Genomic DNA, 22274 nt, shown 5'->3' with positions numbered 1-22274 from the left:
GGGAGAAAGGAGAAACGGAGGACATTCTTTTTCTTGTTGTTACTCTTATTTATGGGACCCATTTGGGGTTTTACCCTAAAGCAAGCTTTTCCCTGTGGTTTCTTTCAAGTCAAGAACAGAACATTTTCCCTTGATACAAAATGAAATGTTGAACGTTGTGCTGGAAACTGGAGGGATTTCTACATTTGCATAAAATGTGCAGGTACATTTGGCCTTGAGCTGTTCTTCAGAAATGAGAAATCCAAAAATGTTATGTCACTAGCATAAACCTTGGTGATATTTTGTTGATTTTTTTTTTCCTGTGGAGCCTGCAGAAGGATTGACTGAATCAGGTCAGGATTTGCCAGCTTTGGTGGTTCACCTAACTCCTTCCAAGCAAATGGCTATTTCAGAGGAAGCCAAATTCTCCACTTCTCCACCCAACCTTTCTGATCTTCTTTCCAGCCTCACTGGAGCCTCACTCCACCCTTTCCATGCCTGGGGCATCTCCTGTAGCCTCACTGAGCCACATCACTCTGCCCAGCACCTTCCCTGGGGTTTCCTGCAGCCACAGGGAGCCTCATTCTAGAGTGAGAGGAAACTGATAGGGTTTGCCCTGCTTGGTGGGTGCAAAGAGAAAAATCAACTTTGCTGCCTCAGTTTCCCTCCATCCTGTTGTAATCAGTTGGGAAGGAAAAGGAAAAATGAAAAGAGGGTTAAAAGGGGAAAAAGAAACAATGGAAAAATAAAGAAAAGGAGGAAAAAGGAAAATGGAAAAAAGAGGCAGAAGAAAAAGGTAAAATGGACAAAAGGGAATGAAAAAAAGGTGAAAATGGAAAAAGAAAGAAGGGAAAAGATAAGGGAAAATAAAAAAGGAGGAAAAGAGAACAAAAGGAAAGGAAAGGGAAAGGAAAGGGAAAGGAAAGGGAAAGGAAAAGGAAAAGGAAAGGGAAAGGGAAAGGAAAGGGAAAGGGAAAGGGAAAGGGAAAGGGAAAGGGAAAGGGAAAGGGAAAGGGAAAGGGAAAGGGAAAGGGAAAGGGAAAGAAAAGGGAAAGGGAAAGAAAAGGGAAAGGGAAAGGAAAGGGAAAGGGAAAGGGAAAGGGAAAGGGAAAGGGAAAGGGAAAGGGAAAGGGAAAGGAAAGGGAAAGGGAAAGGAAAGGGAAAGGGAAAGGAAAGGGAAAGGGAAAGGAAAGGGAAAGGAAAGGGAAAGGAAAGGGAAAGGGAAAGGAAAGGGAAAGGGAAAGGAAAGGGAAAGGGAAAGGGAAAGGGAAAGGGAAAGGGAAAGGGAAAGGGAAAGGGAAAGGGAAAGGGAAAGGGAAAGGGAAAGGGAAAGGAAAGGGAAAGGGAAAGGAAAGGGAAAGGGAAAGGGAAAGGAAAGGGAAAGGGAAAGGGAAAGGCAAAGGGAAAGGGAAAGGGAAAGGGAAAGGGAAAGGAAAGGGAAAGGGAAAGGAAAGGGAAAGGGAAGGGAAAGGGAAGGGAAAGGGAAGGGAAAGGGAAGGGAAAGGGAAGGGAAAGGGAAAGGAAAGGGAAAGGAAAGGGAAAGGAAAGGGAAAGGAAAGGGAAAGGAAAGGAAAGGAGAAAACAGAATGGAATAGGAAAGAAGGGGAAGGGGACTAGAAGGAGGAAATGGGGGAAAAGAAAAAAGGATATGGGCAAAGAAAGAAGGAAGAAAGGGAAAAGGAAAGGGTGGGGGAGGGGAGAAAGAGAAGAAAAGAAAGCAGGAGGAAAGGAGGAAACAGGGAAGAGGGAGAGGTTGAGAAAGAAAAGAAGGGAAAAATGGCCAGAGAACTGGAAGAAAAAAAAAAAAAAAGAGGAAGGGGGGAATGAAGCACAAAGAGGGAAAGAAAAAGTAAAAGGGAAGGGTGAAAAGGATAAAGGAAAGGGAGAAAGAGAAAAGGAAAGGGGGAAGCAGGGGAAGGAGAAAGGAAGGGGAAAAGGCGGGGGGGCAGAGGGGGAAAGCAAGAAAAGGAAGGAGAGAATGGGTATGGGGGAAAAGGGAATAAGGGGGAAAAAAGTGAGGCGGAGGCGGGGGGAGAAGCAGGGTGCCGGGGGCGGGCAGGAGAGCGGCGGGGCCGCCGCGCACCTGGGGCGGGACGGGGCGGAGCGGAGCGCGGAGCGGGGAGGGAGGCGCGGAGCGGAGCGGGCAGCGGCGCCGCCTCCTCCTCCTCCTCCTGCTGCTGTTGCTGCTGCTGTCGCCCTCGATGCGCGCGGCGCTGGCACCGGCACCGGTACCGGCACCATGGAGCCCGCCGCGCTGCGCGTCCTGGTGCCGCTGCTCGGCTGCCTCCTCTCCGCGGTGAGTGTCCCCTTCTGCGAGCGCAGGCAGCCGCCGCGGGCCAACTTCGGGCAACTTTGCAAGCGCGGTGGGTGAGAGACAGGTGAATCTTTGCATGTCGGGCTCTTTCCTTTCTTTTTTTTTTTCTTTTTTTTTTAAATCTTTTGGCTGATTTAGAAAATAGGGAGCACTTTTTTTTTTCTCTCCCTCAAGATCTATACTTCCTCTTCAAGACGGAGACGATCTCTGGAGTTAGTGGCCACCCCGGCTTTGCTAGCTGCTTATTTCAGGACTCCCTCACTCCCCCTTCCCATTATTTTTGTGGCCGGCTTTCCATTTGTTTCTTGTTTTAGGAGCGCAGTGCTTTCCTATGAATCTCCCTCTCCCTGCTTGGGGTGGGAGCGAGGGGATGCACCATCCCGGAGGAATTGCAGGTGGTTCCAGGGCAGGGGACACCCATACGGACGTGCGCTCTCGGTTTGGAGAAGTTTCCCAAAAAAAAGTTCTGCAAAGCGCGGGGCTCTCTGGCAACATAAACCTCATGTGGCCACAATGTCCCAGGAAAGCCAGGGGCCAAGGATGTGTCTTTTTTGGAGCCCCTTCCTCTCGTGATTCCCGTGCTCACATGTTCCTGATTGGGGCGGTGTGGTGTCCTCCTCCCTTTCCCAGTCGCTGACGATGTGCGGTGCGGAATGAGCAAATGTGGTGGTTTCCCCCAGCGATGCGTCCGCGTGCGCACACACACACCCGTGTGTGCAAAGGCTCGTGTTCTGTGCAAACAGGGCGGGCGTGGGGCTGGCTCCCGAATGCCTTGCCGAAGCCCTTGGTTCTTGCAGCTCCCGGATCTCAGCTCGCTTTAACCAGCCGCAGGGGGTTTGGGAGCTGGATACGGCCGAGTCTCCCTCCCCGGAGCCCGTCCCACGGTTGCTTTCTCCCTTTAGCAGGCGAGGTTGCCTCACCAGCATCCTGCTGGGCTGGGTGAGGTTGTCCACATGGAGCAGGTTGTGCCGTCAGCTGCGGTCGCTTCTGTTTGAGCCAGTGGCCGAGGCTGGTTTGTCCTGATCCACCCCCCTTCCCGGTCAGAGGACCAAAGTGAGCCTCCAAGCATGCAAAGCAGCGCAGATTAGGCACTGCAGAACCCCCATGCCTCCCCTTAGGAAGAAAAGCAAGTGTCATTGCTTTTAATTTTTGTGGCTCTTGGTCTGACGCACCCAACCATCTGCATCACCCAAGACGTTGCTTGAGGGAGATCAACCTGGGCAAACGGGTTAAAGGATTCCCCCAAGTGACCAGGCTGTTCAGTTCCAGCATTTATCCAGGCTGTGCTTTTAAGGAAGATGCAAAATAGCTCGAGTCAAGGAAACAAGACGAAGGAGGTAGAGTTTCTCATCAGCTTGCTGGACCCACTCCAGGTCCCACTTCCACTGAAACCCATGGCAGAAGTCCCGTCTCCTTAAATATTTTTGGCAGGACGAGGTCCTTTGGGGCCAGCTCCTGTGGCGAGTTAGTCACCAGCTCTGGCAGAGCAGGACCCAGACCCTACGATGCAAGGCTTGGATTGATCCGATCCATAAGCACAGATCCCCCCAAGCCACGAAAATGTGACAACCTGATGCAGCCCATGGATCCCATTGCAACCCTGACCTGCCCATGCTCTTCTGCAGCTTTATCTCACTTTCTTCCCCGGCTTTAGTGGAACCCTGGGTTGCTTTCACGTTATGTTAATGTCACTGGGACCTGGCTCATGCCACTGGGTTAGGAAGACTCGCACGATAAGCATCTGCAAGGTGACTAATACCCAAGAGTGTAAAGTTTCCACAATAACGCTGCAAGGCTGGAGAGAATCCCTCTTGTTTTCGCTCTCAGTGGGAGCCTGGGAATCGCTGTTCGTTTTTAAAGCAAAAGTAACCCTGCCAGTGTAACAGCCTGCCTCTGGGATCGAAGATTACCCAGTCATTTTATTTTCTTATAATTTATTGGGATTAATTTTTATCAGCATGTCCTTGGGAAAGCCTGGGGTAGCAATGATTGGCTGATGCAGAAGTTTGGTGCTGTAAAGCTGTTGCAGCGGGTGTTTTCTAATTGCTGGTATAAACTTTCACCCCGTGCCCTGTGATCCACAGATCTGGAATAAAACAAGGAAATTGGGCAAATCCTATTTGCTGTGATTCCTCAGGCCACGTGCATCAGGCTTTGCTCACTTTAACATTTTGAAGAACTGGTGGATTTGTCTTGTTTTGGTGTGCATGGAAGATCTCGCCTACTTGCTTCATGCGTGCTTTCAGGCATGCAACTATAAGAATCTGGGCCAGGAAGCTACAAAAAGCAGCAGTTTTTTTTTTTTTTTTTCGTATGTTGGGGTTTTTTTTTTTTTTTTTTTTTGGGTTTTGGGGTTTTTTTGGTATGTGTCCGGTGAGTGAGATGTGGATAATTCAAAGCAATTGGTGGATTCCACAGGCTGCAAGCACATTGAATTAGCCAAATCTGTCCAGCTGGTATAATTTGTGCATTTCCTTCAGAGTTTTATTCCACTCCAGCTATGGAGTTATATAAGCACGAGGGAAAGGAATATGGATCCCCTTAATATAATTTATTAAACTTAGGCTCATGGGGCAGCCTCTCCAGCCATATCTGTTTCTTTCTCATTCTGCCGTTGGCTGAGAATCTGAGAATTGCAATAAATGCATTAAAGTTAAAATTATCTGTGCTTTGAGGGGAAATGCATGGTGCTCACGATAACCCTCTAACATCATTTTTTGCACCCAGTCTAAAGTTCCTCTAGCAGTGACAATATGCGTTTAAAAAAAGGCCTCGTCACAAAACCTCAGTGTATTACTGAGTTTGTATTTTATTAATATTTATCCATGCACAGTGTGTGGCTGGACTTTTAAAAAGACACTTAAGAGAACCAGTTGGCTAGCTTCTTTTAACCATTTTTGGGGGTAACTCTGGAAGTCTCCTTGTCTCTGTATAACTTTGGAAGAAGGTTTTCATTAGGACAAATGCTTTAGAAGCTAGGCAGAAATATGATGTCTGATAAAAATCCTATGGGGAATATTTAAGGATACATACTGCACAGCATGTTAGCTGGGCTGTTCACACCATCATTATCACACGCTCCCTGGATGCTTCAGCACTAAAACTTTGGAGATCCAAGCAAAAAGGAAACCATGATGCCTCATAAAAAGAAAGGAGTCCTTCAAGGTGCTTTTGAGAGAGAGAGAAAGGTGATTGACAAGTGTTTGTCCTCAGAAGTCAAATGGGTCTGTGGACAGACACTGCGTCAGTCAGTGGGACCCAATGTCAGATCCAAAGAGGGAGACGAGTCACACTCTGAATTCCCAATTTCAGTGGCTGAAATTCAGGAAAGGAGCCAAATTTACCAGGCAAATTAAAAATCGATACTCAAGTTTGATGACAGCATCATCACCTTTTTGATGAACAGAACGGGGCACATCCTGCTTTCAGACCAAGTGTAGTAGTGCAGTTTCTTCGCTGTGAGCGAGGGTTAGGAAAAGTCCTCAGCCTAAGGACAGAAGCAAGGACAAACAGGATCATAGGTGCCTGGAGAAGCAGAAAGGCTGGCGCTGAGGTTTAGCAGGTGGATGGACAAGAGCTGTGCAAATAGGCAGGTGAGGAACTCCCATTCCCTAAGGGAGACTTGCTGAGTCCACCTGTGGCCCATGGAGGTCCACTCTCATGTCCTGCGTGGTCTGGCAGGACTTTCTTCAGAGCATGCCGAGAACTTGCCGTTTCCCTGTGCTGTTCCTTCCCACCAGAGTCCCGGGAGCTCCGGACTCACAGATGGTATTTCGGGAGTCATGAGCTCCCATAGCTTCGCTTGGGTGGGAGCAGAGCCAAGGGAGGAGATGCTTGTGCAATCCCAGGGGACTGCAGTGGAAGCAAGACCAGCCCTTGTGTTTTGAGGTATTAAAGAGCAGGAAAGCAGCTTGACCTCTATTCAGAGCTTAACATGGAGCTAAGGTTGTGTCCGTGAGGTCCCGTGCCGGGGTCGGGAGGCTGCCTGCCAGCTGGACCATCCTCTGGTCGCCCTTCCCTTTCCTAGCTTGGCAGGACGCCTGCGCCACCAGAGATCCCTCAGGGATGATTGATCTCTCTGGGCACGAGCTTCACCTTCAGCATTACAAGACCAGTAATGCAGGGAGAATTCCCTCCTAACCATGCACAGAGCGCCCTGGGGACGGCTTGAGACACAGGTGGCATCCCCCACGCCGCTGGGTTGTTCTTTAAATCATTATAGGGCCCTTTTGTCCGCTCCACGTGGTAATGCAGGACTAGCAGCACCGAGATGTTTTTTATTTTTTTAAGAAAACCTGAAGGCTTCTGCAGATGTTAAGTGGAAGCACCAAGTTTCCCACTGATAAGGATGCTATTAATAAAGCGCCAGGGTTTGCTCCTCCTGAAAAACTGCAACCTCACTAAAAGCATCTGCTGGCTCATTAGCTGTGTTACAAATCACATTTAAACTGCTTAACCTCATACATAAACCCTAATGCAGGAAGAGAGAGCAGCGACAACAATTATGCTTAATAAGTGACGATCCATGCTCATATAAATGGCCCTTCCGAGCCTGGTTTGAGTGGCTGGAAGCGAGTCGGCAGGGTAAGCAGGTGAAATATTTCTTGGCCGTTACAACCCTTGCCTTCAGTTGGTTTATATGGGACTTTGGGGACATTTCGTGTGTGTCACGGGTGGCTTCTGGTGGTAAAACATGCGATTGTGCTACTTTGGTGCCACTTGGTCATGACAGGTTTTACAAACAGCCGTAACTCTTTATTTTTGCATATCAATACACAGTATTTCTAGGATTCAAGGACCCGTTTCTGAGCTTGGTGTGAATTTCGGAGATCTTGGTGTAACTTTGCATTCGATAAAATCGTATAACCAGTCAACTGAAGCAGTGCACGGGAAACCCTCTGTCATTAGTCACACTGGGTGGATTTCTTGTCCCTGGGGCGATCGCTGGCTACCTTTTCCGCCGTTCCCACCACAGGCAGGTGGAGATTTCTCCTTTGCACTGGAATTCAAGCAGTCGGACCAAATCAGGATTATTTATTAAACTGGAAGTGAATAAGGGTTATTCTCTAATAGCTTTCACGAGTGGGCTGTAGGACAGACTTGGTGGTGCTGGCCACTCTGGGAAGCCCTTCTAGATGTCACAGCTTGGCTTCGGTGACCTGCGTTTGGTTGAACGTCCTCGCGATGCCTTTTTTGCTTTTGCTGCAGGCTCAGGGACATTCCCACTCCTGCCAGTCAGCTGCAAAATCCACTACGGCATCAGCATCCCGTTTCCCTTACCCGTCATCCCTAAGAAATCCTATCTGATCAATAGGGGAGTAGTTGGGGAAAAAATAAAAAACCTATTCAAATGTAATTACTGTCTGAAAGGGAAAAGAGCAATAATTTGCATCTCTCTTGTAAAGCTGAAATCTGTAGGGTGCCTTTTTAAAAGGTGTTTATTCCAGCTTTGATCTTGGGTTTAACAGATGTTTGAATTATTACCTAGTGATCTGTAGTATTGTTACCAACCACTGAGCTGCCAGTGTCTGCAGGGCCCTCGGAAATGTCACTGTCTGTCTGAGCTAAGCAGTCCAGGAGCTTCTTGCAGACAACGTGGCTGAAGACACCTCTATTTCAGTGGTGACTCTTCCACCTCCGTGTCAGAGACCTCGTTGCAGTTGGGGATGTTCTGAGGGTTGGTTCTGCTGCCCACTCTCGGGAGCCATGCCAAGATTCCTGCCATGGGACGTGCCCCACATCTGCTTTTCCTGAAGATGCTGGGTCATCTGCCCACCCCATGTGGATGCTTGGAACCCACAAAGTCATCTCAAAAGGTACCATGTGGCTATTTGCTATATTTAAGCACCTTTTTGAGCCCCCATTGAATACAGTGGCAGTCTAATCCCCTAGGCACCTTGTAACCACCTGCATTTGTAGGTCACGAGCTGCAAGCTGAAGCCCACCTTGAGGTTCCCCACGTGAGGTTCCCCATGTGCTGTAGAATGAAAGCAGAAGAGAGCTGCTCACATTGATTTTTTTTTCCCCACAGCCTGCTTTATTCTATACTCAGAAGCATCTTTTTTTTTTCCTTTTCCCTCCTATTTCTTGCAAGTTGCCAAACTGCTACAGTTCAAACTTGGAGGAGCCTAAAAAAAAAAGGAAATAAAATTCAATATATTGAATGCATCCCGTTTTTCCCCCCAGAAAAATCAGTAAGAGATTGTGCATGCAGAGCAGAAGGGAAAGCTGGTTCGACACTGACTCTCAGCAATTTGACCTCTTCCACTTGCAAACACAGACAGTATCCAAAGCCTGATGGAGATGATGCCTCTACCACCTTTATCCTGCCATTGCCAAATTTGACTCATTATTCAGGTGTAGCAATGAAAACAGGTTCCCCGGCTTGTCGGAATAACCAAGGAGGGGATAACGCTGCTGACAAGACACTTCCCAGGTTTCCAGGGCACTGAAAGGAGGCCAGAACGTTACGTGAAGAATTCCTGATGTGCTCCAGCACGGGCTGCCAAGCTGCCTGCATTTTTTGGGACTGTGACATTAAACACTGCAGAGCTGTGCCACGTGCTTTAATACTTTAATGCCATTGCTCAGTGATTTAAGTTTTTTTTTTTTAATGCTTCTGCATTTCCTTAATCACTGTCACTTGTTGTACAGTTTCCCTTTTCTTTTTTTTAATTTTTCTTTTTCTTTCTCTTTTTTTTTTCTTTTTTTCCCTTTTTTTTTCTTTTTATTTTCCTCCAGACAGTGATACCTGAGAAAAGCTTGACATGGGGCTCGTTTTGTGTTGTCCCATGCTCCCTCCATGCCACCTCTCTCACTGCTCTCACTGGGCAAAATTAACCTTTGTGCCTCCTTGCCTGGCCCTCTCCTCCCTGTGCCAGGGCAGTTGGACATGTTTCAGCAAACACAGTGTCAGCAGCTTATCTGTGGGCTGTTTGTGTGCAATACAGATGAGGCAACGTTTGTCAAGAGAAATAAAATAAAAAAATAAGTAGATCTGCTTGCAGGCATGGAGGTGCTTCCTGAGGTCTGAAGGAGAAATAAAGCCATATATGAATTGCCCTGGGTTTAGCCTGGATATGCCTGTCAGAGGCAGGATTTGAGAGAAAAGGGTGCTGCCCAGAACAATTTTTATATTTATTTCATTCACTTATTTATTTTGCAAAATCATCGCTAGCAGCATTGGCCTTTCAGCTTTACTGCATCGGAGACCTATGAAATACCTCCAGAAATTGCAAATCTCCTTTCATGGATCGTCTGGTGCTAAAACCCTTGGACTCTGCAGGGCCGTTGCTTTTACCACCCACCTCTGTGTCTTGCTTTTGCTGTCACACAGGTGATAATTCTCACCCACCTTTGCAGCCCCACGAGGTTTCTACCTTGCTGAGAGATTCGTCTGCTGCACGAGTGTTGATTACCCTTTTCTTTTTAATTAACTAACCTGACCACACTCAGGACAGTTATTTCAAACTTTTATTATATCTATAAAATTTCCTATTTTTGTTTCATAGTTAATGGCAAGCTTCAAAAGCTTCCTCCCCCTGCCCACCCCAAGACTTATAGTCAAGTTAGTAAAAATTTAATATAAATTGCTCTTGCCCTTATAGCAGTAGATCATCATGGCTACAAGAAGTCTCTGTGCTATCACAAGACAGATGTTATTTCTTAACTTCTCAGCTTCTTGAAGTTATTATTATTTTCTTTTGCCATGATCTTTTGGAAGGCTATATCTAGAACCAAATTTACTGGTTAAACCATCTAGGTTAAGCCCTGATTTTGTTGTAGGCAGAAAGGAAATTAGCGGATGGAGCTCGTTGCTTTGGGTCTACCTGACCTGAACCTCAGCATGGTCTTATGGTGCAGCTTAAGTAGGTGGGACATCTCCTAGAGATGGAGCATGCCCTGTCATCATGGGGTCCTGGACACAGCACAGGATCAGTATCTCCAGCAAAACGTGGGGGCTGCTTTGCCTGCAAAAGCTGCTCAAACCTCCACAGATGCTGCTCCATAAGAGCTTTTAGCCTGCTTGCTGGTCCAGGGCTAGCCTGAAAATCTTTGTGCTATTGCACTGCATGCTTCTGAGGAATCTTTTGTGAAAGATAGTGCCAGGGTCTGCTCATCACACTTGGATTCCTGCTGTCCAGAATCATCCTAGAGCTCTAGCATTGCTAGGGACAGCTTGTGTTGGCAACTCTGAAAGACCTGCGTGCTCAGTCATCTCTCCTGCAGTGCCTTTTTCCAGTCCCTTTTTTCTCTACATATTGCCCTAATAATATTTTTCTCCTCCCGTGCCTGTCTTGGATATGACAGTATTGTTATTGCACAATTAGTAATAATTAATTATCAACCATATTTTTGATGCAGACTTTCTTTCTTGCCCAGTTTGGGACTGCTGAAGAGTCATCCTCTCTTTTTAGAAGAGGTGATAAAATACCCGGCAGGTTGGTGCCCCTCTATTGTGGAATTATTTCTTCCTTGCTGGTTCACTACTAAGGTTCCTTTGCTGTCAGCTTTAGAAATAAATATTAAATATGCATTGCAGCCCTGGGAGGAGAGCCCAGATAACCAGGGTACAGCACAACTAAAAATAAATGCTTGTTTCCCTTGCAGAGTAGCCTGGGGAGAGATGCAGGCAAGGAACAATGTCCACCAGAGTAAGCATGAGTAGAAGGAGATGGAGCAATCATTTCAGCTGCATGTAGGGAGAAGGAGCTACAGTTCAGGCATAGGACGAAGCTCTTAATTCAGTCTCAGGCTCTGTAAATGGACTCTCTGCTAAGGATGGTCTTGCAGCTGAGTACGAGGGTTAATCACTTTCTGGACTGCAAACTTGTAAAGGTTGTGAAGATGAACTGTGTGCTCCAAATTTGGGGTCTGGTTTGGCTAGTGTATCCAAACTGGGCACTTACAAGCTATTCACAATGTAATGCCAGCACTCCTGCTCAAGGAATAAGACCTTGTGGTCAAAACCACCTTTAACTAGAAGTGAGGCACCACTGCAGTACAGATCTATCACGGGGATGGGCAGGAGAAGTACTGCAGAGAGCACATCTTGGGGCATTAGCAGTCCTCAGAATTACAGGAATGGAAAGATGGACAGACCTGGAGACACTTGGAGATGGCATGGAGTGTTTTCAACTTTGAGATTGGTGAGAGTAGGAGGGGGAGACACGTGGTTTCTGGAAGCTGCAAGTGTGTCTGGATCTGGGCAGGATCTCTCTAGGGTTTAATATCATCCCTCCAACCTGCACCTTGCAAGGTTGAGAAGATTGCACTAATGATGCCTGTGTTGGCACAGTTTCCCTTGGCACAGTTCTCGTTTTGTGAAGGTGTGTATTGGTGTGTCTGCTTACAGGCTTGGTGCAAGACACATATCTGTTGCAGGAAAGTTGAACCAATCTGGAGGGCTTTGCTCTGCATGTGACAAGGGTCACTGTCCTCTGCCACTGTTGCCCCTTTTTTTGAAGGATTCATCCACCGTGGACTCTGTCCTTCCTGTGCAAGTCAGCAGTGTCATCGTTCAGGTTGTTTTGGGGGTAGGGAGGAAGAAGTGATTTGTACAGGAATAGAGTTAGAGAAAGGCTTTCATCAGAGTAATGACCCTGACTACACGCTCCAATGTTTGACCAGTGAACTGGGTTGACAGTCCCAACATGGTGTCTCCTCGACCGGATGAACACAGTGTGTTGTAAAAGGTCTGGGCTTTTATTTGGGGAAAGGGGGACACAACCTTTACAACCTTTTTATTTCTTCCAGCCAGCAACAGGGAGCCTCTCCAAGGTATCTTACTGGTCATGCTAAATATCAGGCCATAGGTCATTTTAGGATGACCTGTGCTTTAGGTCATGCTAAAATAGCAGCCATGCGCTTAGAAAGGACTTCTTTCTGGAGAAGAATGTGGCCAACCTTCTCCAACGCTACCTGTGCATGGACTTAACCTTGCAGCTGCATATCATGGGTGGCAGATACAGGGCAGGTGAGGGGGAGAGGCCTTCAAAATCGGGATCAGGCACCAATTCTGAGGCCTGTACTGGGGGAACAGGTTTATTTCTGCACGGTTCAGTCACAAAGCATCTGCAACGGGGCTTTGGGGGTGAGGCATGCGGTTCCTGCTCTGGGTGTGAGGCAGGTGGTTCCAGTGAAATGAGATTTAATGAATCTTGAAGCCAAGATCTATTAAAAAAAAAAAAAAAGACTGATCACTGCACACTGGACCTTGCTGATCATTTCCCTTCCAGATGTCTTTCCTTTACTAAAAGCTAGTTTTCTACAAAAGGGAGATTTGGGGGAAGTTTTTGTTTTGTAAAGTTGCAGTAGGTGGAGGAGTAATTTATCTTCAGACAGCTTTAATTTCTTTGTTGATTGGAGAGGAGCTAAAAATGGAGTATTATTTTCCTTTTTGTCTTCCCATCAACAATTTTAAAAACTTTACAAGTACTGCATCATTTTAAGATTAAAAAAAAAAAATCTTTTTTCAGGCCATAAAATCACCAGAATATGTTAAAGTCTCGTCTTTAAATGATGTCGCAGCCATTTTTAGGAGAGAGGGATATATCACTTTCCTAATTTGCAGGCTGAAATACTGACAAATACAGAGAAGGAATAATGACCTGTAGTTAAGAGCATAGACTGGATGCTATTAATGGAATCATTTTAATTTTGAAGGCCATTCAGTCAAAACTGTTAGTTAGAAGCATGTACAGTCTTAGTTTGGTTGCTCCAACAGGAGCAGATTTAATTAGGGAAGAGAATTTCCATGCTTGGAAATAAGACTAGGTCCAGATTTTAAAGTTGTTTGAGCACTTAACAGAAAGTCCTGATCAAGGAGATCTGGGTTTTGGTGTCTTCTGCAGATTGCTAAGGTGTGCCCCCATATATAATGGTTTCCTTGGCAAAGGCTGGCATTTAATATTGTGGCTAAAACTGGCACATCTGAGGGTTAGGAGTGAGAAGGGCCAAACTGTATTTTACTGATGATGTGGGAGACATTTGGACAACATGTCTTTTGTCAGGAGGCTGTTTAGTTTGGGAGATAGTCGTTTTAACCTCTGAGATCCAGCACATTGTCATTGCAATGCTCTTACTGCAGCGAAAAAAAAAAAAAATAACCTCTCCAAATGAAGTAGTATCTGATCTCCTTTCTGTTAGTAAAATGCTTCTGAGTTCCATGGACAACTCTATTCGGATAGAAATTCCCATAGGATTGTTACAGACAACATGGGTTCAAGACTTCAATTTTATCATCTGCCTCAATATCCCTTTCCATAGCAGGTACTGGTAGTGGAAACAGGAGGATAAAATGCATGCAGGCATTCAGTCACATATTCACATAGTCCATGGAATTTAACAAATACTTGTGCTGTGGAAAATCCTTCTCTGCAGTTACCATCCTCATGCAGAGTAAATCAGCTTAGCTTCGCTGACGTTAATTCTGCGCCATCCGAGGATCTGACTGTGAATTTAATGCTCGTGGAAATTGTTACGGGAGCAGCGCTGGAAGGCTGAAACCCCATGCCCAAAGTTAATGCAAGCAACAGTGGTGTTCCCTGTGGCATGAAGGCTGGGGCTCGTGATGGGTAGTTCCTTGGGGAACATCGTGGGGTGTGTAGGTAGCGTGGTCCGCATGACCCAAACTTGCCCGTGTTATGCTCTGTGAGCAGCACCTCTTTGGTCATCTTCAGAAGGGTCCTTGAGCAAAATTGCTGGACTCTGTCAACAGGTCAGGGTGACAACATATGTGAAAGATGAAGTCCCTAATCATGGGGTTGGGATATGGTGGCATATTTGCTAAAAGTGAATTGAATGAATGGTTTCAGCCTTTGGCCTGAGGGCCCTTTTGAGATAGTGCGAAACTTTTTAGTGGTTTATGAAAATACATAAGAGCACATCCAAACAGTTGAAATTAAATATGTGGAGATTATGTGCTTCCCTTGGAAATTAAAACAAGAGGGAACTCCATCACCTTTGGCCAAAACACGGGAGCTGGCTTTATGTAGATCCCTTTTAGCTCCTATATAAATTTTAATCCACTGTGATTTGAATCCCAAGTCAGGGTCGTTTTCCTACTCCTTGAAGGAAGTGTGGAATTTTTTAACAGCTTTGATTCCCCATGTTCTCAGCCAAGGAGACAGATCCTCTTGGCTGTACGTAAGAACTCTATGGAGATCCACAAGCTGGGTGAAGAAGCCTATGTTACATGCAAGTGCACACAGGATTCACAGACTGTGTCAATCTGGTGGGTTGTGAGGGTGCTACTCACCTATCATTCCAACCTCTGGAAGGAGTGTTGATGCAAACAAAGAAAAAGAGAGAATCTAGCTTGTTGTGTAAGTTTAGGGATTCTACAGGAGTCTCGGGGGTGGAAAAAACAGGGAAATAATCCCACTTCTTGTGTTTTTGGACAAAGAAGGTGGAAACAGTTGAGGTGACCTGTTAAGACTCTAGAAGCAAGAATCAAAAACTCTTTCCAGACTTGAGCTGAAAACGTTTTCTGATCAACCTTGAAATAAACAGTATTTGGCTCTTCAATCTGAGAAGTCATTAAGGACTGACACCTGCCATTGCAGCCTGGTGAAATGATGCAGAAATTGGCATGCATTAATTATGCCATCCCAGAGGGCCTCTGCATTTGGGGAGCCATCATCGATCTTTATCTCTTTTTAAACATTTTTTTTTTTGAAAAGAGCTGTCTATTTTGAGGTAGTACAGTAATGCCAAGGAAAGCACTAAACTATTTTTTTGGTCTTTTAATCTTTTTTCCTAAGATGCATTTAATTTTGTAGAGCAAAGTCTGGCCCTGGTACAAGGTGAAGAGTGTGAGGGACTCACAAGTAGTGACGTTATTCTGCTCACTTGCATTGCTCATTCTTATCTGGCTAGACTATTAGAGTGTTACATGAGGTGATACTGTCATATAACTCTAGTAACAGATGTCTGATGGCTGCTTTTATCATTGAGGGTATGAATGACATATCTTTACCCAAAGCCTGCATATCTTCACATCTTTCAAGAGAAAAAGAGGAGCTGAACCAGAAATACATCAGAGTCATCATTAGAAACATCATGCAGAACTCCCAAAGGTATCACAGTTTGGTTTTTCATTTCATTAATTCACCCAGGTATTTTCAGTTCAGTAATAATTTTTTCCCCTTCATTAAAAAGAAAACAATGCAATTATCATATGGAGTGTATGGTTAAGAGACTCTAAATGCTCAGTATAATTTCCTCCTTTTCTAGCTGGCAGACTGTGGAGGTGGGAAAAGGTCCTTAGGGCATCCTGTCCTTCTCATCTGTGACACTGGTTGCCTCCGCTACTTTGTTTGGAAACATTCTCCTAGATGGAGGAACCTCTGCCATGGCAGTAGGATCTTGTGCTGCTGAGGTGCATTTTGCCTCTGCCCACCCATAGCTAAGCCTCGAGGAGAGGGTTACATTCTTCACTGAAAATGTAGAGCAATTGGATTGTGAAATCCCAGCGCTGCAGATGTGTTCTGCATGCGTGTTCCCATCTTAATGCCCAGATTAAACTGACAAACAGTGAACAAAGCAACCTTCTTTTACATGGATGGGCACCCCAGATGGAAAGTAGATTGAAACGCTGTCCCAGAGCACATCTGCAGTCCCAGGGATTGCACAGTCCATTTATTTTCCTTAGGTGAAGTGCATCCAAGTAGCTCATAACCAGCAGATGCAGCCAAATTCACTGTGTCCTGGTCTGAGTACTACAAGCCTGGGCTGTAGGTCCTACAAACCCAGAACTGACAATGTGAATTCTGCTTTGAAGACCAGAAAAAAAAAAAAAAAAAGAGAGAATGAAGAATGTTGTCACTTCTTCCTGGGAACAATAGGACAGCTCCTTCCTCCTTCTTTACTCAGCAGAAATAGAAGAAAATGTATCTGATGCAAAGGACAGCTAGGTGGCCCACATCCCTTAGGCTTTATTAAGAACCAGATGCAGACCCTTTCTTTGTCTTGTAAAAATGTCCCCAGGGTAGGATTCGGCTTGTAGACGAAGACATCTAATCATTTCATTATGGTCACTGAAGTTTCAGGGCTTGATCTAGCTTCCCCCACCATTGGATGGAGCCAACCTCAAAGTCTTGCTGGAGATGATACCCTTGGGAGGACATGGCTCTCCTATGCCAGCCAGTCCATGTGCTGTACCAACTGTACTGGAGTGTTTCCAACCTCACTGGACAACAAACTTCAGGCAAATGAATTCTACTGTGGGTGTCTTTGTATATGTCCATGTGTGTTTATGTGTGTACGAAGACCAGTACAGCGTCACCAGTCTGCACTGGTGAAATACCAATAGCTGCTAGTCAGCTTGCGTCAACTCTTGTATCAACCACAAGAGTTAAAGAAGCAAAAACAGCAACAGAAATCATGAATCAGTTACCAGAAAAAGTAATTGGAACTGAATTTCTCATAACTGTCTCCTGAATTGCAAAATTTGGGGATCTTTCTTTTCTCAGCCATTGATGACAAAAGAAACATGCTGCTGCTGTTTGTTAGTGTGTTGGTCAGGATGCACTCGCTGTGATGAGGCAAGGGGCAAACATTGCAAGACTCCTGATGAAACCTGGGGGTTGGCAGCACTCTGTGGCTCCAGGCCTTGCTGTGCCTCCTCTTGTGTCATGGCCACAAACTAAAGCACCAAAAGTTCCACAGGAACTTAAGGAAAAAATTCTTAGCAGTGAGGGTGACAGAGCACTGGAACAGGCTGCCCAGAGAGGTTGTGGAGTCACCTTCTCTGGAGATCTTCCAAACCCACTTGGACGCAGTCCTGTGCCACGTGCTCTAGGTGACCCTGCGTGTGCAGGGGGGTTGGACTAGATGACCTATAGAGGTCCCTTCCAACCTTGGACATTCTATGATTCTATGATTCTATGACCTGCATATGTAAAGTTTGAAGTCTTTGCTCTGTGTTTGTGCTCATAGTATATACCTGACTTTTTTTTTTTTTTTTAGCAAAAGGTCATTAATCAAACACAAGTAACGTTAAAATTGAATTTATAAGCATTTCTGTGCATCATTTCCTCCTCTTGAAGTTCAAAGAGTTCTTGAAGCAGGAACTCCCTTATCTGCATGTATTTGTTCCCAGATATGCAGCAGCACAAGTGAATGAGATCCTCATGATGGCCTGCTGGCAGCTCTTTGAGAAAATCCAACTGTAAGGCAGCATCTCAGTGCCTAGGCCAAGATCTGATACCCGGAATGCAGGAAGTCTGTGCAACTGTAGTTATATTAAGATTAGCGTAATCCCTGATGGGAATGGTAGATTATTTTATTTGGCTAGTGTATTGAAAGCAACTAATTTTCACCAAGTTGCTTCCAGTAAGTTGAATCCAACAGCCTGTCTCTGATAAAAGCAGAGCTAACACTTTGTTGACTCTTGGCCTGTCTGCCTGTCTTCTGGGGAGCTGAAAAGGATAATTCATCACATCTATTCCGTCAGTACCCCGGTGGATTTTCACACTCCCTGTTAAACTAGATGTCCTGGAGAGAGTCAGGAATTTACATGGGTTTCCACTTCTTTGCATCTCATCATGCCTTTCTGTGCTAGACTGAATTGCCCTGTAGTAGAGTATCTCTGGAGACATTCGTGACATCCAGATGCTGCTCTAAAAGGAACAGGGCTGCTATAAGTAATTCCCTTGTCCTATCTGCCTGTTCCCTACAGATATCGTAGCTATTGGGATTGTCTCAAATGCTATAACTATGATCAGACAAATGAACTGAGCCCCTAAATTTAGGGAAGAAGAAGCAGGCCCTTACAAATTATAATTGGGTCTTGTTTTCCCATAATACTTCCATTGCCAAAGCCAAGCTGATGACACTTGAGTCAGTCACTCTGAGACATTTTGTTTGACCAGTTTAGAACTGCTTTCATGGTCTGATATTGGTTTTACCGCCCAGCTCTTTGCAACACCATATAGAGAAGGAGAATTACCTCCCTATTCTTCATTGCTCTTCACACGGAAAACAATTGTGCTAGCCTTTTTTTTTTTTTTTTTTTTTCCAGCAGCACATCCTGGGTGTTCATGCTGAATTACTTACCTTTGCTAATCCCTAAATCCTCTTGCAATTACTGCTTTCAAGAATTCAGGCTTCCATGCTGGAGATCTGTGCTGAACTCCTTTTGCTGGAGTGTGGATGTTGCATTTGGCTGCATTCAAACAGACTTTCTCAGACAGATATTGTAAGTGCTCTTAGGTGCAAGTTATCCAGGCCTGCTTATTTTAAATGTTTATGCCTTGTAGATGTTGTTTAACATCCGCCTTTGTTACTAATGGACTGGAAAAAGCTTCTTCATCATCATCAGATACCAGCACATTGCCTTGCTGCTTTCCAAATACAGATCAAAATTGCACATTGCACTTTCGTCTACTGGGCTGTAGCATCTGTAGGATTTTTGTTTGTTGCAATGCTTTTTTAAAAATCCCTGAAAGTAATTTCTCATTAATCTTTTATTGCTACCAGCTGCAGCTCTTTGTCAATGTCTTGAGGTTTTCATTTCATGTTTCTAAGCCTCATTATGCTATAATTTTTCATCTTTCTTTTTCTTTATCTTCCATTTAGTGAATATTACTGGGTTTGGGTGATGGGGCTTGGGTATTTTTTCCCACTTCCAGTTGGCTCTTTCAGTTCACTGTTGAACTGAGGTTAGATTTTACTCAATCATTTTGTTTGGGAAGTTACGGATGGCTTGGATTGCTGCCCTTTGACCACCTGATCAACCCTCCGAAAAGAACTCTGACCTGTTCCACAGCACTACATCCAAATAGGGCAGCTCATGCACGTGATGAAGGAGAATCAACCCCATGATTAGGACTGATGCCAAGCCATCAGGAGGAGAAGGTTATCTGGCAGCTAGAAGGCACAGGTCACAAGAGGCATGAGGGCAGGTTTTCTTACAGAAGCATAAATTGGACGAGAATGGTGAGATTTTAATAAAGTTTCTAAGGTAAAAGTCCTCAAAGATTCTCACATTAATTGCTTGCCTTTCATGGGGCATATGGAGCATGTGCTTGGACCTATCAAGACAAAGGCTGATATCACAACATTCCGGAGCTGTCTTTTGGTAAATATAGATCAGCATTTGGAGTGGGAAAAAAAACAAAAACCTAAAAGCATCCTAATTGCAACCTGCTGAAAGTGCAGGCATAGGTCCTTGGGAAGGGTGAGCAGGAGCACAAATGCAGTTATCCACTTCCCAGCACCGTTATTCACTCAAAACTCAGATTTTGATAAATATTGTCATCAGTTCAGTGAAACTTGCCACAGTTCACAGGAATCCTATGAGGGAGATTAAATCATTCATTCTGGGAATGAATACACACTGGGATTCCCAGTGTATATAATGCGTGTGTAATTTAAGTGCCATTTCATTAACAATTTTATTTTCAGTAATTAATAATGCCAGAGAAGAAAAAGCAACCATGCCTTATATTATGATTGTCTGCACAAAATTCTATGGATGCATTAGTCTTTATCAGTGACAGCAATGAAACAGGGTTTCTTTTAATTCCCTGAAGCTGGGAGAAACTCAGTTTTCAATAGATAGAATGAGAGTCCCTTGATAAGTGTCTTTGTGTCTAGAGATATATCTGTGTTTGTGGACTAGAATGGTCCTGTTCATTTGTCTTGCATGGCAAACTTAAAAATTTGGCTGGGTTTTGTGAGTTAATGTTTTCAGAGAGTTCTTGGAATACGTTTGCCGCGTGTACATGTTTGAGTTGTTACTGTGGTGAATGACTTCTACTGGAAAACCGTGACTTCCAGGAGTTTGTAATGGGGCCAAGAAATCTCTGAGATGAAACTTTGTAAGGAAAGGAGGCTGGATTTTGTTAAGTATGCTTGGTCTTAATTGCTTTAAGATGACTTGTGTTTGAGGGTTATTATCCCCTAAGGAAAGCTTTATGAAGTTTTAAAGGAAGAGAAACTTCATGAAACTAGAAGCTTTGATGGCAGCATGGGCTGAGAGCTGTTTTAGCTCTTTCAAATCTGACTCATCTCTACATGCACCAAAGCTTCTTGAGGCCATGAGGTTTATCATCCTTCATATCCTTGGCTGGGATCACTGTCATTAAAGGAAGAGAAAGCAAATTTGGATGGCTTCGAAGATAATGTTTGCTTCTAGTTTTGTTTCCAGTTGCATCTTGAACTAATACCCAAACAAAATCCTGGTGTAGGCTGGGAATTGCTGAAGGGTCTTGCACTGATTGCTGTAGAACTACCAGACAAGTGGAGGCATATCATGGATGAGAAATGATCTAGGAAGGCTGAAACATCTGGTTTTATTTAGGAGGGACAGACATGCTAAGGGCCGGTGAGGAGGTATAACCACAGATGGTGTCAAGCTCCTAGTGTAGTTAGTAACAAATGCATTAGTGCAAGGAGCAAGTGTTGCAGCTGTGGAAGCGTCACTCTATACTAGTTCCTCAGTGGATGCATGTGTTCAAACGAGGCACTCAGTTTGTCTGGGCTCTAGGAAGATGAGAGAGATCTCACACAGCTTTGCAGGCAACTCCATGGAGACCTGCATGCTCACATTGGTGCTGATGGATCCCAGAGATGGAGCGGGGTAGAAAATAACATTTTCAAGAGCAACTGCATTCAGTTCTGCTCATCTCTAAAGGATATTGATGGTCAGAGGCCGAGGGGGCAGTGTTTAGGGGTGATGGAGAGACCTGTAGTCTGGTTGGTCCGTGCAATATCTATCCTGGAAAAAAGAGACCATGGTGGTTGGGTGAGAGAGGCCTCCTGCATAGAATTATTTCTCTGGTTGCCTCTACTGTTTCTATATTAGTTTAAGCTCCCTCACATGCACTTTGGTCCCTATTTACAATAAGAAAAGTCAGAGGTATATGTGGTGAGACAGCTCTGCGGTTCATGTGTGTGCGTTAAACTTACTGTGCTTCTAGCAATGGCAAAGAAGCGAAATGGGGAAAAGCTAATTTTCTGTGTGGGAAGCTTTATTTATTAACTGCTGTTGTCTTTTTAGGGTAAATCTGTATTTTTACTTTTCCCTTTCAAAGTGCATGCATATATCAAGGAGATACAGGAATCTGTGGTGGCAATTAGAGAGCTGGGTGGTACGAAGGAGGGGACTTATTCTCACGGCTTTTCTACTGTTCTTCAAGGACAAGATCTTGCTTTCAGTTTATTTTTCTTCTTCACTAGTAAGTGACTTTGCATAATGTAAAGTTCATTGAATTGTGACATTTGCCTGCCACGCTGATGTTACCAGAATTTGTTGAAAGATAGTTTTGATATTAAGAATTTGATAAGGGATTTGAAAGAGTTACACTCAGTTCCTCGTTCTGCTGAAACATCTTGTGCTCCTCAACTTTCTGAGCTTGTCTTCTCCACCTTCATTTTTGCCTGTTTTAGTCTATTTTTAATAGGAAGGCTCCAGAGCAGGGGCTGCACACGGAGGCAACCCTTCTTGTGTTTGACTGTTCACTGTGTTAGACGTTCAATAACATAAATAATAACCATCTGGAATCAAACTTTTTGTTATGGTTAAAGAAGCAGAGTCAAGTCATCACTGGTAGAGTCATAACGGGAGCAATGTGTCCATTTTTGGGTAAAAACTGACTGTGAACCAAGCTGGAAAGGCTCCCGGCAAGAAGAATGATGAAAGGTCTAGAAAACACTGGGGGTAGGGAGGGGGGTGAAAGAAGTGGAGATGTTTATTGTAGAGAACAAAACAATGCAAGGAAAAACAGCAAGTTGTCTGGAAGCGTTTGAAAAGACTGCTGTAAATAAGAAGGGAAGGGGGAAAGAAAATCTGTTCTTAATGACCAGTCCGGATAGAAATCGAAATTCTGGGCTTAAATTGCAGACACAGAGATTTATTATCTCGCCCACCTGAAAACAACTTTCTGATGGTCAGGATAGAGAAACCTAGGGATGGATGAGCTGGGGACACTGTGCAGTCCCCATCGACAGAGACACTTGGGGCACAGCCAAAGCC

At 44.8% G+C, this 22274-nt stretch overlaps 1 protein-coding gene across 1 annotated transcript in view; it reads left to right on the top strand.

The window, feature by feature from the left end:
• The first annotated feature begins 2201 nt into the window (after nt 1-2201).
• Nucleotides 2202-22274, top strand: part of VIPR1 (vasoactive intestinal peptide receptor 1) — a 100539-nt gene continuing 80466 nt past the window's right edge. Inside the window, exon 1 of the mRNA XM_088534804.1 lies at nt 2202-2275. Within this exon, the coding sequence (XP_088390930.1) occupies nt 2219-2275 (57 nt within the window). The 5' untranslated portion in view covers nt 2202-2218. The remainder of the gene's footprint in view (nt 2276-22274) is intronic.

The sequence above is a fragment of the Tinamus guttatus genome, unplaced genomic scaffold (genome assembly GCF_059628265.1).
Source record: "Tinamus guttatus ecotype Peru unplaced genomic scaffold, ASM5962826v1 Tinamus_guttatus_pri_ptg000599l, whole genome shotgun sequence".
Classification (NCBI taxonomy): Eukaryota; Metazoa; Chordata; class Aves; order Tinamiformes; family Tinamidae; genus Tinamus; species Tinamus guttatus.
This window is presented reverse-complemented; position numbering and strand designations above follow the sequence as displayed.